We start from the raw sequence: 16003 nt of genomic DNA, 5'->3' as shown, positions 1-16003 counted from the left end.
ACTACAAGAGGGGAAAAGCTCCCAACATCACACTGATTCACAAGAGTTTGGAAAACACTTGATTTAAGACAAAAGATATTGTGGCCCCTTGATAGCAACCTTTCTAATGACATAATCTGTTCCTTCAAAATCTCTTGGTGGCCATTATGAAAATGTCATCTCTTTCTTTGCCTTGGGAACAAGTTGGCTAGAGCAATCATTCTGAAAATTAAGTACCTTCCAGTGTTTCTAGGTCAGCACTATGGATCCAATTTAACTGTAGGTCGCAGAAGAGGATAAAACACAGCAGGGGAGGGGGATGGAGTTATTGGCAGGCTGGCTCAAGACTGTTTCCAAGCATGGCGTGAAGTAAGGAGCTTGTCAGTACCATACTGCTCTCAGTAGCGCTCAGAGAAGAGCAAAGTCTGAAAGAGCCTTGATTTTCCTGAGGGGACATCCTCACCATAGAAAGCTCTGGAAGATCCTTGCAAACCTCTTATCCTGCACGGGCAGTAATTATATGGCAGCAGTTTCTTCACATGGGTAACTGCTAGTTCTTCACAGTTCACTGACTGCCCACTTCCCATGAGCAACGCTCAAATTTTTGTGATCATTTTTATTTTTCTGTGCATTATATTTATTTTAATTATATTAGTTGACATGGAACTTTTTTGTCTGTTGAAACTAATAAGAAAAAAAAATCAAACATCATGTGCTTAAAACTACATTTTTCATATAATTTATTTTTAATATATTCTTTAAACACATAGCTATGGCATACATAAAAAGATGACTTCTGGCTGGTTAGATTGCTTAGCAGTTACTCACTTGCCTACAAAGCCTAAGGACCCAGATTTGATTTCCCAGAACTAAAGTAAGCCATATGCACGTGGTGGCACATATGTCTAGAGTTCGTTTGCAGTGGCTAGAAGCACTGGTACACCCCTATTTCTCTTTCTCTCTCTCTCTCTCTCCTAAATAAATAAATAAAATTTTTAAAAAGAAGGCATCACTGAAGACAATACACAACACTGTTCTATGCCTCTATTGTCCTTGAAACAAATTCAAACAGACACAGCTCTGGAGGAGCATTTCTCGCCTATGGGAATACAGGACTGAACCAGACCAACCACAAGAGTCGCCAGCTCTGGGTTCTCTTGCTGTGTTTATCTTTCTACAGGCATATCATTTACTTTGGTGAGTTATCCAAAACTTTTATATCTACAGCTGACTTTCTGCTACCTTGAATAGTTTCCTCCTGTGAGACTGTGTGGGTTTATGAAATAAAGAACATTTTAATAATAGCCTAATCAAGATATAATTAAGAAAAGTGCTTTGGCACCAAAAATACTACACAATATACATAAAAGATAAAGTGTATCTATTTTCTTACCACCTACTGCCTGGATTACCCCTTCTCCCCTCCTCTAGTATAGGTATAATTCCTTCAGCTTAACATTTTTTAAAGTACTAAAGAGTCAACATAACTGTTAATCTTCAAATCTATTTGTGATATGTGTCAACCTCTCACATTGTTTCACATTAGCCAGAGGAAATCTTATTTTATAGTTCTATGTAAGATTACAACATATCTCTGTTAGCTTATACTAAGTGAGCAGATTTTAAAATGTTTATCTCAGCAGGCACCAAAACATCAAAGTTTATTTTTTCAAAAGATTTTATTTTTATTTATTTATTTAAGACAGAAAGAGGGAGAAAGACAGAGACAGAGAGAGAGAGACAAGGAGAGAGAGAATGGGCATGCCAGGGCATGCCACTACAAACGAACTCCAGATATATGTGCCACCTGGCTTATGTAGGACCTGGAGAATTGAACCTGGGTCCTTGGGCTTCGCAGGCATGTGCCTTAACCGCTAAGCCATCTCTCCAGCCTAAGAGCAAAGCTTTTTATGTTAAGAAATTAATTTTAAACAGAGACAGATGGATCCTCAGAACTCACTGGCCAACCAGTGCCTAACTGGTGAATCAATGAAAGACTGCAACTCAAAAAGAGGTGTCACTGAGGGTCACCCACAAGGTTGTTCTCTGGCATCCACACTCAGGCACACACAAGTTTACACATACATATTAACATGCATATACAAGCAAATAAATATGTAAGTATAAATTTTTAAAAGAAATTAATTTCTATGTTTTTAAATTTTTTTATTATTTTTATTTATTTTTTTGAGAATAACAGGCAGAGAAAGAGGCAGGTAGAGACAGAGAGAGGGAATGGACATGCCAGGGCCTCCAGCCACTGCAGACGAACTCCAGATGCGTGCGCCCCCTTATGCATCTGGCTAATGTGGGTCCTGGGCAGTTGAGCCTCAAACCAGGGTCCTTAGGCTTCACAGGCAAGCGCTTAACCACTAAGCCATCTCTCCAGCCCAGAAATTAATTTCTTACGGATAGGTGTGCAGGGATAGTGTCATGATTGCCTAGCATGTAAAAGCACTCTGCCCTCCAAAACATTTTCTTGAGGCAGGATCTCAAAAAAGATTTTGTATTCGGCAGAGAAAGTGCAGAAAGTAGAAAGAGCCATCCAGTTAAATAAACTCCAGTCTCTAAGAACTAGATGCCCTAATTTGGTTCCCAAAGGATGCATGTTTACACATAAGACTTAACAAGGCATTTCTCACTCTAAGCTTAGAGTAAGTACTGACAACATGATATGCAGTACTCTGGGGTTTTCAAAATGCAATGACCCACTGAAGGTTCCCAAATGGCTTCTTTGTGTGCTGCTAATGGCCATCTGGCTAGCTGTAGATAAACAAGTTTCAACATATGGGCCGTAACACATACACAGCTCTGCTCCACTAGTGCAGAAAATTAAGAAAAGGTCGTTCTGTGGAAATGATGAATGAGTCATGAAAAACACGCATCAGCATGTAGTGGAGGGCCTGCTCTACGATGCACCCCAGAGCATGTGCTTGTAGCTCCTTCCCTGCCTCTCACTGGGCATGCACGCAGCCACGCCAGGTCTCTTCCCTTCCTCACAGAAATGTTACAAACTGTGCCAAGCCAACTCTGGTCCTAAAATAATTCAGGATTTCTAAACATTTATGTTCATTAAATTGATAATTCACATGATAATTAAAAGGTAGAAAGGAAAATTCCCACCATCTCTGGATGGTGATTCTGACAATTATTATATTTGCCCAAATTATTTGAAAATACCCTGCATTTTAATTCATATTGTTGTTCTTATGCCTGTAATCTACTAACCTCATAAAACTATATGAAACTGTGATTATCAAATGCATGTACAGGCATCTCATGCACAAGACACCATGGTAAGAGCTTGGAGAGTTACAAACCAGTTTCTGCAAACTCAGGAATGCTATGCAGGCCACATGTTTAATATTTACAGAATAAAACTAAACAGTGATTCAGTTGTTTCTTGCAAGTACTTCACCTCCTCAGCATCGTGTCCCAAGTCTCAGCCTTGCCAAAAGATGACAGCTGACACCCTGGACTGAGAAATGAAATTAGTCACCATACTCATCCTTGCTTGAACAGTCACAAAATGTATGTAAAATGTTTACTTCAGCAATTTTTCTCAATTCTTAGTTAAAACAAAAGCTGTGCCTTTGGCAGAGAGAAGTTTTGTCATGTGTGAAGCAGCATTAATTAGTGGATATTTTTCTCCTTGTGACATTTTTCTTTCAGCTAACTACCACACATGTAAAGCACAGTGTATCCAGAAAGTGCAGCCCCTCTAGCCAGAGTGAAAGCTGGGCTCAGTCCACAGACATTCAAGACACACTGGCTAAAGAGTCGATCTGCATAAAACAAACACATTTGAATACCTAAATTAACCCCTGCTTTGTGCTACAGAAAATAAAAAAATGTCACTGGCAGCAACCTTCAATGGGGCTACATTCTATGGTGACAATCTGAAATATGTCTGCTTTCCATCTGATAGTAATTCCTCAAAAGTAAGGACTATGCCATACCACCTTCATTTTCTCCACACTGCCGATGCTCACTGTAGCAGGAGCCCAATACATTCTTTCTTAATCAAACCAGGAAATGCAAAGTCATGATTCTACAAATAAGTATAAATTGTGTGATTCCTTGTATTAAAATACAATTTAGCACACAACTGTCAGCTACCTGTTGACCTTTTTATGAGTCTGAGGTACAGCTCAGGCTCTCTTCAAACTTGCAATGCTCCTGAATGGTGGCATTCCTTCCGGGTGTGCATGACCACTCTCACCTCTCTACTGAGATGTCAGCAAACCTGAAGCGTATGCAACATGTATGACATCAGACCTTTTATGAAAAGAACATTACTTAAATTGCTTTATTACAGCTACAAATTACCTTTATTTGATGTAATGTAAGAAAACATTTTCAAATTTAACAACATGTATCTGACCATAATTAATCATTTAAATTAGCAATATAAGTATATATACGATCACTCTGGCAAATCTGGTGTTCAGGGTTTTGTACAAGCTTGTCTGAAAGGACAATGCCCACTTCCTTTCACAGGAAGGGACCCTTTCTTATGTCTGGTAAGAAGCAATGTCAGCGACAGTTGCAAACAATCCATGGTGGAACTCCACTTTATCCATGAGAAGACAGTCTCCTTTATTGTAGGAAAATAATATTCTCTTTAAGTTCTTTTATCAAATGAAAGTTTGCATTCATCTTTCCCCTTATATTCATGGGTACAGTTCTAATCTTTCAATCTCCTTATCCCAGACTTATACATATTACCATTAAAAAAATATCCACAATGTAACCCTTTCTGCTTTCTTACCTGCCCATAATGCCTACCATTTTGGGGGAGGAGGGTCAGGGGAAGGTTAGAGGACAGAATTAACCAGGCACACACTTGATTTAAGATACAGATAGCACAGAAACAATTCTCTACATGAAACAGAATGGTGTTCTGGAACATTCCAAGCAGTGGTCCAGGTGATCTCCAATTCACACAGTCTAGTTTAGTAAACACGTGTATGTTCTGTCTCTGGAAGCACCCGAACCATTCAGAGAAACCCTATTATTGCCACACTTCATCCTTGTAACACAGTTTTGGACCAGCCCCATGGGCTCATTGCACCCTTGTATAAAATGAGTAAACAACATGCCAAGATTCATGTTAATATACAATGCAGTCAGGTAGCTCTCACTCTTCATCTGCGTATAACTCCTCATGGAAGAAACCTGCTCACCTCTCAGGAACCCTCTGAAGTATGAGTACAAGACAAAACTACTCAAGTTTTCTGCTTCTCTCCACCTTGAGAACTGTTCCTGAGTTATACCATAACAATGAGGGACTCAACAAAGAAAGTACATTAGTGGGAAGTCACAAGGACTCTAAAATAAAGAAAAAAAAAAAGCCAAACCATTGACAGAAGCTTGAAACAAACACTTCCCTGGGAAATCGATTGCATTAGCTGATGACAAGGCTTTGTTTTCTAACATGGACATGCAACATACCCAACACCACGCTTACTGCACTTTTCTTAGAAGGACACCCTTCTGTCACCACAGAATACATTCTGTTTCGTGAGTGATTCCTGAATGTCCACCACCACGCCTGGTCTCGGAAGCATGGGAAGTATGTTAGAACTGTCCCCTGCCTGCATGGATGTGGACATATGTAAAGCACCGGAAACTGCTTCCCTCCCCGAACTCAGCTCTGAGTGTGCTGCCTTACACTGAGCACAGTTTTCATTGGCACACAAAAGCACTGGTCCATGGGGAAAAAAAGGAGAGGTCACCATCTCCCCCATGATTTCCTTTGTACAGCTGACCACCCTGTTGGGTGCATGTTAGCCATGCCAAGAAGACAGAGGCCACATTCTTGTCACAGTCTCAGCAAATGATTCTGTTCGCTTTTTTCCACCTGCTTGGCCTTGTTTATTTCATCTCCATTATTCCGCTGCGGATCATGAATCATGACCTTTTTTCCTACAGTAGTCAGAGTTTTGTCTATAAAAGAGAGAAAGACAAGAAAATTAGCTGAACCATAAATGTGAGGTTTTATTTCATGGTGGGTGGATTTAATTTTTTTACAGCAGTCAATAAATAGAATTATTTGTGACTTCTAAAGTTTTATGAGCATCTCCACGTGGAAAGAAAAAGCAATGTGTCTCTTTCTATAAATTTCAAAACTTCTGTAAGTTTTATTTGCAAATGAACCCCAAATAACCAATTTTTAAAATCCTCTTTTTTAACATAGTTGAAAACAAACAAACAAACAAAAAAAATGATGCTGCTCTCAAAAAATCCTTGCAAAATGCCCTCTGTGGAAATAGCAACGGCTGAAAGTGACGTGGCCTCCCCTTCAAGCCTAGAGGTATGATCTAATAATCTGTCCGTGCAGAAACCAGAAAGAAACCTGATTCCTCAGCTCCTCTTTCCTAGATTTGCAGAAGTGACCTGAGTCAGGGAGAGGTGCCAGCCAAAGGCTGAGAACTCATCTATTCTCCTAGTAACCTTACATCCTACCTTTCCAGACCTTGACTTACCACACCAGTCCTGCATTTAGCAGCTGAACTAGGAGATCTTTGGCCCAGAAGTATGCTCACAGTCTCAATCTTCATGCCCAGCTTACAGGGCTCTCTCTATACTTCTCTCTCTTATCTGAAGTTCCCCTGTCAGCCCAACCCTTCAGATGGCTGTCTCAGAATATACATCTTCCTGGAGACAGTGAGGCAGGCAATCACAGGATGACCAAGGACCCCACTTGGCTTGAGGAGTAAACTCCCTTTTCCTAAAAACCCTAACAATGCAACTAGTAACCGGTAGTCCACCTGAGACTCCAACCTAATTAACCCAAGTGCACATATTCCCTGCTTCAAACAATGGAATGTCTCTCCTCTGAAATCTTTTAATATTACTCCTTTTGTGGCCAGTCTGTATTCAAATTTATACCAAGGCATATCTGAGGTCAGGAGACAATGGGCCACCTGGTGTGGACTGGCTTAGGGAACACATTCTAAAATTAAACTGTCGTTGAAGTAAACTCTGAGGGAGAATCCCCTATTTCCCATCTTATGTCTTTGCATGATTAGATGTAAATATGATTACAATCAAGTTCATCATGGGAAGGGACAGGCTAAGTAGAGAAAAGGTTATATAACTTGTCTGTTAGTCAAACCAGAGAACCACCCACAGTATCCTTAGCAACCACTCTTTTTTTCTCCCAAATCCCATGAAGAGGAACTCCAGTCACCTAACGACCTGGACACTTGAGCACTGTCTCACTCAACTAGCCCACTGCCCCTAGTAACACTGATACCACTTTGCTCCTAATAAAGCTCCCTGCTGCTTCTCTCTGTACATGTATTTTCCAATTCTTTGAACAAGATGTCAAGAACCTCAAAGCATCCAGACAGATCACCAGTAACCACAGGACCTGTGTCTGCACAAGACACAATCACTTGCACCACCTCACACACTGGTGCCTGAAGACAGCTACCCCATTCCTGTCTAGTACCAGACTGCCAGGCTTCTTGAAGTGAGGACTGAAATCAGGCAACCAAGTCCCTAACCAACCATCCTCTACATGTACTTCTAGCCTGGGGCCTCAACCTCTTTTCAGTACAGGAGGGATCATATTCAGCTTCCTTTGTAGCTCAGCTGTGTGCTCAGCTCTTCCTAAACTCTGCTGAACTCCTCCAGGCTTCAATTCTGCACCACTTCCACTCCAGAGTTTCTTTCTTCCTCACCTTCCTGTTAGCCATAGTGAAGATCTGGGGATCCTGGCTTCTAGACCACTTGAACACCTTTAGGCTCTCTCCTACAGTCAAAAGCACTATGCAGATGGGAGGGACTCTTCCTCTAAGAGGTTCATCCTCTATCATGTCCACAGCAGCCCAGCATCACTATTGTCAAAAGCCTTTATCTCCCTCCTAGCTCTGCCCATCTTGCATCTGGATTGACTCCAACCTACTCAGCTTTCTGCTACCTCTGAAGACATGTCCCAGACTTCTTATTCATTTCCAACCACAGCTTTAGCCCCCAACTACTATGAACTGCATTGAGCAACCCTTATCCCTAACTCTCCCACCCTCCCTTATTAGTAAAATCCTACCCTTCCAAACCCACCTCTTTCATGATTTGTACCATGCAAATTATCTTTCTAAGAATGCCCTGAGCCCTATTTATTGTGCACACTTCTGTACTGTTTGATTTTAGATGGTTCTATCTGTATCTATTATTAACTAAGAAAACAAAACAAAACCTAGAGGGCAAAGCAGGGATGTAGCTCAGTCGGAGAGCAGTGTGGAAATGTGTGAAGTCCCCTGACTTTGATCACCAACACCACATAAAGGAAGGGAGGGCATAATCACCAACCCTTACTGCTTCAAAGACATGTTGTGAAATTAAACTGCAAAGCATGGAGAAAATGAACTATTGTTATTACTACTTGATGACTTATAAAAACAAACTAGCTGAATTTCAGCTGGTTAATTTAAAAAGAAACTATCACTGTGAGCAATTAAAAATGTCCCCAAATTAGCAAACTTTTGCCTATTTCTTTCATCAAGTCAGTAACCCATCATAGATACCCAGGGTTTCAGGGCCCTTGATGTTTCTTCCCAATTTCCCCTGAATTCTAGTGCTTCCGCATAAACTGTGGAGCAGCATTTTGACAGAATTCATGGCAGAAACTCAAGGTTATTCTGCTGTGAGTCACTCCTGAGAACCATTGCAATTGATGGGGATTACAAGGGGCTCTTTGAAGAAAAAGACAATACAATTCCAGGAAGAAAAGGGATGAGAGGAAGAAAGAGCTACTTCAAAACAATTCCATGATATTCTTTTACACAGAGGTATTTTAGAAACTGCTTTTCAGTGCTGTTCATAAATGGTATCAAAGAACAAGTCACCATATGACACTTAAAGCAATTCATAGCAATTCAAATCCATGAATTAAGTCATTCAACTAAAAGGGAAGAAAAGGATCCTTGCTTAGATCACATTGTTATATTTGGTTTTGTATTACCAGTATTTGAACACTTGTGAAAACATTAAAATTGATAGCAGTGAATTAAAATTACAAGTGCAAAACTATTCACAGCTTTTTCCCCTGTATTCACTCCGTTACCCCAAGGAAAATTCTCCAGTGCCTGCTGGACTCCTAGTGCTCTGGTTATGCTGATTAAGAAAATGGGAATATATGGGTAAATACTTATACGTAGCAACACACAGTCCTGTAGATTGTTCACAGAAGAAAGGAAGGAAACTATGGTATAAGAGAAAAATGGAGCCAGGAAGACAGAGCAAGAAGCAAAATAACATACACCAGAACCTGAGCAGCTAGATGGAAGAAAGGGGCTAGAGAAATTACAGGGAGTTTCCCAGAGTCCTTAGGGTGGCCACCAGATATGCAGAGAGAACTTAAGGAAGGTGGGCTGATTCTAAGGAGGTTTGCTGTGTGCTGTGAATTGGATGTCCTCTGTCACTCTTTCAGAGACCACAAAGACTGGTTATGTCATTCAGAGCCAGTAGAGTATTTCCAAAAATGGTACTCAGTCTAATGATCTGAAGAATAAATTATCAAAATGTGTAATTTGTAATAAGTCATATCATTAGTAGTTCTGCAACTAGGGTTTACTTGAATGAACTATGCAGCATGAACCATATGAGTTCTTATTCAAGTTAGAAGTATCTTTACCCATCAAGTACCACCATCAAAATGGCTACCTCAGCCCATTAGAGTATGAGCTTTCAGAAGTGAGGATGGTCATCTTTCTACCCTGTAACACCAGGGCCCATATCTTATGTAGTAGACCCACAGATGTTTCTGGACAAGCCAATGAAGAGACTCTACATCTAGCCTCAAACCTTCTGATTCATCTCACAATGATTTGGATCAATCTTCACTGTTTTGAGGATTCTATTCACTAGCTGCAGATATTCGTAGATGATCAACCACTGTCCACAACAGAGTTTCCCAACCATTTACATTATGGGCTGTGTAATTTTTTGTTGTGGGAGGCTGATCTGTGCTTTGTAGGATACTTGGCATCTTCCCTGGCCTGTACCTAGTGGGTGTCAGTTGACACCCTTATCATATCCTACTCTTAACAACCAAAAATATCTCTAGATTTGCCAAATGTACCCAGGAAAAGAGGCAAAATCACTTCACGTTGAGAAGTCAGTCAGCTCTCTGCACTAAAAGTGCACATTGATGCTGGCATAGAAGTAAGTCTACTTTTCTACTCTGATCTCACAACTTTTCCTCACCCCAATGCTTAGCTTCAGCCCAACCATTCTTTTCATAAGTGCTTACAATGATGCTTCTATATAAAATGTCCCCTGTTCCTGGAAAGCTACTTCTGTTCATCTTTAACAACAAACACTTTGACCACAGTCATAGACACACTAGAATCCATATCCATCAGGACATCTTCTCTGGTCAGCATTGAGGTCACCTCTCCTTTGAATCCTATAGTGTATTTTTCTGCCTCTACCATTACTTATTACAAAAATGTTGACTGTGCATATATCTTGGCCAGTACATGATACTAAAGCAAAATATAAACATGATCATGTGGTCATTTATAAACAAAAAATTATCCCTAGAGACTGGAAAGTCCCCTATCACTGTACTAGCAAATTTTGTGTCTGGTAAGGATCATTATCTGCTTCATAAACTAGTTCCCTCAGTTTTTTTTTTTTTAAATAAGGGTACCATTTCTATTCATGGGAGGTCTGCCCATGTAACCTTACCACCCTCTAGAGCCCCAACCTTTCATACTATTGCACTGGAGACTGTATTTCAATATATGAATTTTGGGAGGGACACAAACATTCAGACCACAGTCTTGTATTTCTAAATTTCTGTATTTATGTATTTCTGTGTAGAAAAATATTCACAAGCACGGGAAAGATGTTTCATATTTTCTGTATCTACCTCAGTGCACGACAGTTATAAATATTGAAAACTAAGTCTATCATTGGAACCTGCTACAAAACTACCTGGTATAGAGCTCAGCTATACAAACTTCATACAATAATTCCAACACTACAGACTTCCTAAAGTTAACGGATATTTTTAGGCCAATAATTCTAAATGATTTGGATATCCTACACATAAAAATTCAAAACTGAGAGCAGTGTAATGAGGGGATACTAATTCTCTTGAATCAGGAACAGAAGACCTGACTATGGGCCAAAACTAGATGGCTATCTCTTCTGTAAATAAACTTTTATTGGTATGCATCCATACCCATTTCTTTACTTAAGTGGATGACAAAGGCAGATACGAATAATTTCAGTAGTGACCACATGACTAACCAAGTTTAAAAGACCATTTGGACCTTCACAGTAAAAGTCTGATGATCCTCATCTTAGACTAGCAGAACAACACCCACACCTCCATGCTAGCTAGACGCAAAGGCAAACACTCTTGTACTTTATTTGAGCTGATTTATTTTTATAAGGTACAGTAGCATGAAGGCACTTTTGTACACAGATTTCCTGGGCTCAAATCCAGCTCCATCACTCTCATCTGACAATCTGTGGGGAAGAGACTTGCTCTCTCCAAGCCACATTTGTCATTTTCAGAAGAAACTTAGCCTATTGTAAAGTTTTAAAGATTAAGTGCTCACCATAGTAGCTGAGAAAAAAAAAAAAATCCCTCAGTAAATGTGGGCTATTATTAAACAGGAAAATCTGCTTGTGTTACATTAAAAAGATTATTTTGTCAGGCTGGAGAGACAGCTTAGCAGTTAAGATATGTGGCTACAAAGCAAAAGGACCCAGGTTTGATTCCCTAGGACCCACATAAGCTAGACACACAAGGTGTTGCATGTGTCTGGAGTTTGTCTGCAAAGGCTGGGGGCCCTGGAGTGCCATTCTGTCTTCTCTCTGTGTCTCTCTGTCTCTCTCTCTCTCTCTTTATATATATGCCTCTTTCTCTCTCTCTCATAAATAAAAAAATAATATTTAAAAAATATTTCTGTCACCTGAATTATCTGTGAATTACTGACTAAAATAATTAATCCAATAATAGTCAAGTTCTCAGAGGTCTGCAAATGTAAAGGTGTTTCCTACTTTAGGACTGGATCATTGGCTCTCTTATAGGTTGCACAGGGCCTGCTTAATTGGATCTCCTACCACCAGCCTTGCAATTTTGTATGTCCTGTGCACTGCCAAGGACTTTCCTCAAAGATATCCCTCCTGGTATTACTCCTAAGAGCTGGAACCAACATGTTTTCCTTTTCCAGTGCTATTAACAATCTTGGTACCAAGCAAAATAGCCTAGCCTCTTATGCCAAGAGATCTGTTTCCAGGAGATAACACTGCATCAAGACTATGAAAACTAACCTTTGCACATGAATACTTCTTTCAAATTGCCACCTTCCTAGACCCACAAAAACAAAGCTATTATCTCAAAAAATCTGAGTAATCCTCACCAGTTCTCTTCCTTAAAACCACTCAATCCAGCCCTAAAATTCTATTGATGTATTTGTTTTATTCCCTCTATCTGAGAAATTGCTAAGATTCTGATTAGGAGGTTCCCTCTCATAGGGAAGGGGATCTAAAGAAAGCAACTCACTTGACTACAGGCCATTCTAGCTATCTCTGGGAGAGCTGAGGGCCCCTATTGCCAGCTCAAAAGCATCCAGTAGCTCCTCAGTGTCTTCAGACTAGAATAACTGGACCAGTAGTATTATGTGATGCTTACAAACACATGTGGGGAGCTGGAGAGATGGCTTAGAGGTTAAGGTGCTTGCCAGTAAAGCCTAAGGAGTCAGGTTTGATCCCCTAGGACCTACATAAGCCAGATGCACAAGGTGACAAATGCATATGGAGTTCATTTGCAGTGGCTGGAGGCCTTGGAATGCTCATTCTCTCTGTCTCTCTTTCTCTCCCCCCCCCTCAAATAAATAAATAAAAATTTATAAAATCTTGTGTACTGGGTGAGATCAAAAGTCAGTTATTTTGTCAGTCCTCTGAAGAGTGGGTGGAAGAAGCATCTCCATTGCAAGTAGCATGGTATGGAGCCTGTATCAGATGCTCAGTAACTGGTAGGCACTGGGCTAGATTATTAAAATGGAAATCTAAGACTTAGCTTTTGCTCTAAGAATTTTTAAATCTGGTGGGCAGATACCAGTGGTAAATTCAGTAAAATCCCATAGGCCTAGAAAGAGCTTACAGGTTGCTAAAATGCAGGTTCTTGAACCTAAAATCATGTACTTTTTTTTTTTTAAAAAAATACTACTTTATATATTTTGAACAATTTAATGTGTACAAAAGAGTATAACCAACATGACTGAGAAACTGAGTGAAGCTACATCGGACTAAAAATTAGAATAGCTATAATCTAACATATAATTCTAGGATTTAGATTAGTTGTGACACTAAGTATGAGACAGCTCACTCTTCAGGTCTCAGTCACCTCTTCTGTCAAATGAAGGGACTTGCCCTAGATGAGAAGGGTGGCCTCTCTGGGCTACGGTGGCCCTGCTTCCTCACTCTCTTCCTTCCTATCCCTGATCCTCAGTGCAGAGGAATACCACATCCCCCTTTCTCACCAGCTCCCGCCAGGCTCTCACCCTGTTTCTTTACTCTCAAATAACCCATGTCCTTGTTGCTCTTTGTGATACTTTCCCAGACCTCAACACCTACTGCGCCTGCTTCCTGAAACGTCAGCAAACTCAAACACTGCACAAGTTCTCCACCGCCAAGACGGCAGGCAGCACTTCCCCCTGCCTTTTACCATCTCGCGTGTTGTGTCAGCTCCTGGGGGAATGCGATTCCATTCTGGAGAGATCACTTTTGCTTTCTTCCTCAAAAGAAAAATCTCTCCATGAAGTATGAGATCATCAAAAGAGCTTTGCCAGTTGCAACTGTAATAGTAATTAAAATGACATCATAGGAGTTCAGATATACGCAGATAGTTTACATGTGATTTATGGAGAAAGTGTCACCTCCCTCGTCTTCAGTCACGTGAACTGCGGTCCATCAACAAACCAGTCGCCTTTTCCAACCCAACTCACTACTGTCCTTGTCTATGAAAACCTTAAGGAGGGTGAAAAGACTGACGTTTTAACTATTCTGAATTCACATCGGATGTCTGGTAGCAAATGAGGCAGCTACTGACTCAGGAGAGCTTTCTGCAACGCTAGAGAAGTGTCATGGGAGGGTGGACAAAAGGACAGTAGCGATAAATGACCTTACAGCACACACTCGGCTCTCTCGGGCCTCTCGGCAAGTTTCAGGGCCTCGTGCATGCCTGCGGCCGAGAGCTTCCGGTTGATATTCCGGTACTGGCACTGGAGCAGGCTGCGGTAGGTGGTCCTCAGGTCCCGGTTGAAGAAGGCATATATAAAAGGGTTAATGAGCGAGTTTGCATAGCCCAGCCACAGGCATGTCCTCTCCACCCACAGCGGGATGCAGCTGCAGGCCGTGCCGCAGATGAAGGGCCTGGCGGTGGAGAGCAGGAAGAAGGGCAGCCAGCACACGGTGAAGGCCCCCACGATGATGCCCAAGGTGGTGGCTGCCTTCTGCTCCCTCTTGAAGATGGAGATGTTTTTCCTCTCGTGTTTGAGGAGTCTGGAGAGGTTGGCACACTCCTCCACCTCCTTCTGCAGCCGCACCATGCCGTTCAGCGAGGCGGCGCTGTCGGGCTGCGCGCGCGGGAAGCCCGGGAACTTGTGCTTGGCCGCGCTGCGGCGGGCCGCCTTGTAGATCTGGTAGTACATGAACAGCATGACCGACATGGGGATGTAGAACGCCACGGCGGTGGAGTAGATGGTGTAGCCGAAGTCCTGGCTGATCAGGCACACCTTGTCGTCGTTCACATTCTGGGCCCAGCCGAAGAGCGGCGGCAAGGTGATGGAGGCCGACAGGAGCCACACGGACAGAATCATTTTGGCCATGCACCTGCCATTCTGCCTCACAGGGTAGGTGAGGGGCCTGGTGATCCCAAGGTACCTTGGAGAGAGATGGAAAGACAAGGGGTGAATGCCGATCCTAACTGGGGACGGGACAGGCTGGGGAAAGTTCCACCACCCAGGTACCACTGCCCACCCAGGGGCCAGCGCAGTAGCATCGCTACACCTGTAATTGCAGAAAGGCAAACGACGATTCTGGTATGCTGCCTGTTGTGTGTGTGTGTGTGTGTGTGTGTGTGTGTGTGTGTGTGTGAGTGTGTGTGTGTTTTCAAGGCCACGTGGTCAGACAGCGGCGCTACCGGGGATTCAGCCACGTGTTCTAGGACTGTAAAGTTAACTTTGTGCCTTGTAGATGCTGACTGACAGTCGATGCGACCGTTGAGGTGGAGATTAAATGCCTGTCCTGCCTTCTCTGACCACCACCTCCACCAAAATCAGCCCCAGGCAAGATCAAGCCTGCTATGGGATGATGTGACACACTTCTGATATTATACGCCCACTGATCTCCTCTGTCTGCATTCTGGCCAGCTTTTAATTCATTCAAACTTTCCCTTTGCTCTATGGCAAAAGTATTCCCCCTAAAATCATAGAGATTTATGAGGTATTTGGGGAATCCTAGGACTTGAGAATGAAAAGTAAGACGTGATTTGATCTCTTTTTACCCCTATAAAATGGCCACAAAAATGGCACCACAAAAGAAAGTCTTTAAAAACAGCTGGTCTCAATGTTCTCAACTGAGAGGGGTCACAAGAAAGGGCACAATTCTGAGAATATTAGCCCTATCCAAGGTTTTCTCTGTGCTTAGTTCCACAGAGAGAATATTGTACAATTCCGATACCAAGGGCTTACCATGCCAAAAAGACTAGGCAAACAGACAAAACACACACAGATGTGTGGCCAGAAGCTTAATATTTTTCAGCTTTTCATATTTAATTTTTCCTCTATACCTAATAGTCCTAATAAAAGCTGATCATCTTGTTGGATTTTACTTCCTTTATGCATATCAAAGATACATTCTTGAAACATGTAAGAAAATGTACAGTCTCTAATTTGCCAACAACTCATTTTCTGAAAAGTCAGTCAGTTGATAGTTGAAAACTAAAATATTTCTGCTGAAAAACACCCCTGATGCTTAAATTATCCCATAAAAG

The 16003-nt window shown here is 41.6% G+C and overlaps 1 protein-coding gene across 4 annotated transcripts in view; it reads right to left on the bottom strand.

The window, feature by feature from the left end:
* Positions 1-5338: 5338 nt before the first annotated feature.
* The window catches only part of Htr7 (5-hydroxytryptamine receptor 7), a 103641-nt gene continuing 92976 nt past the window's right edge, over positions 5339-16003 (bottom strand). For 3 of the 4 annotated variants that reach the window (XM_004653205.2, XM_045136247.1, XM_045136253.1), the window contains exons 2-3: positions 14137-14892; positions 5339-5928 (exon numbers count right to left, since the gene is read on the bottom strand). In XM_004653205.2, coding sequence (XP_004653262.1) covers positions 5886-5928; positions 14137-14892 — 799 coding nt within the window. In that variant the 3' untranslated portion in view covers positions 5339-5885. Of the gene's footprint in view, positions 5929-14131; positions 14893-16003 lie in introns of all 4 variants that reach the window. The other variant, XM_004653206.2, reaches the window with a different exon arrangement.

This window comes from Jaculus jaculus, chromosome 1 (genome assembly GCF_020740685.1).
Source record: "Jaculus jaculus isolate mJacJac1 chromosome 1, mJacJac1.mat.Y.cur, whole genome shotgun sequence".
Lineage (NCBI taxonomy): Eukaryota > Metazoa > Chordata > Mammalia > Rodentia > Dipodidae > Jaculus > Jaculus jaculus.
Note: the sequence above shows the minus strand (reverse complement) of the source record. Positions and strands in the feature narration are given on the sequence as shown.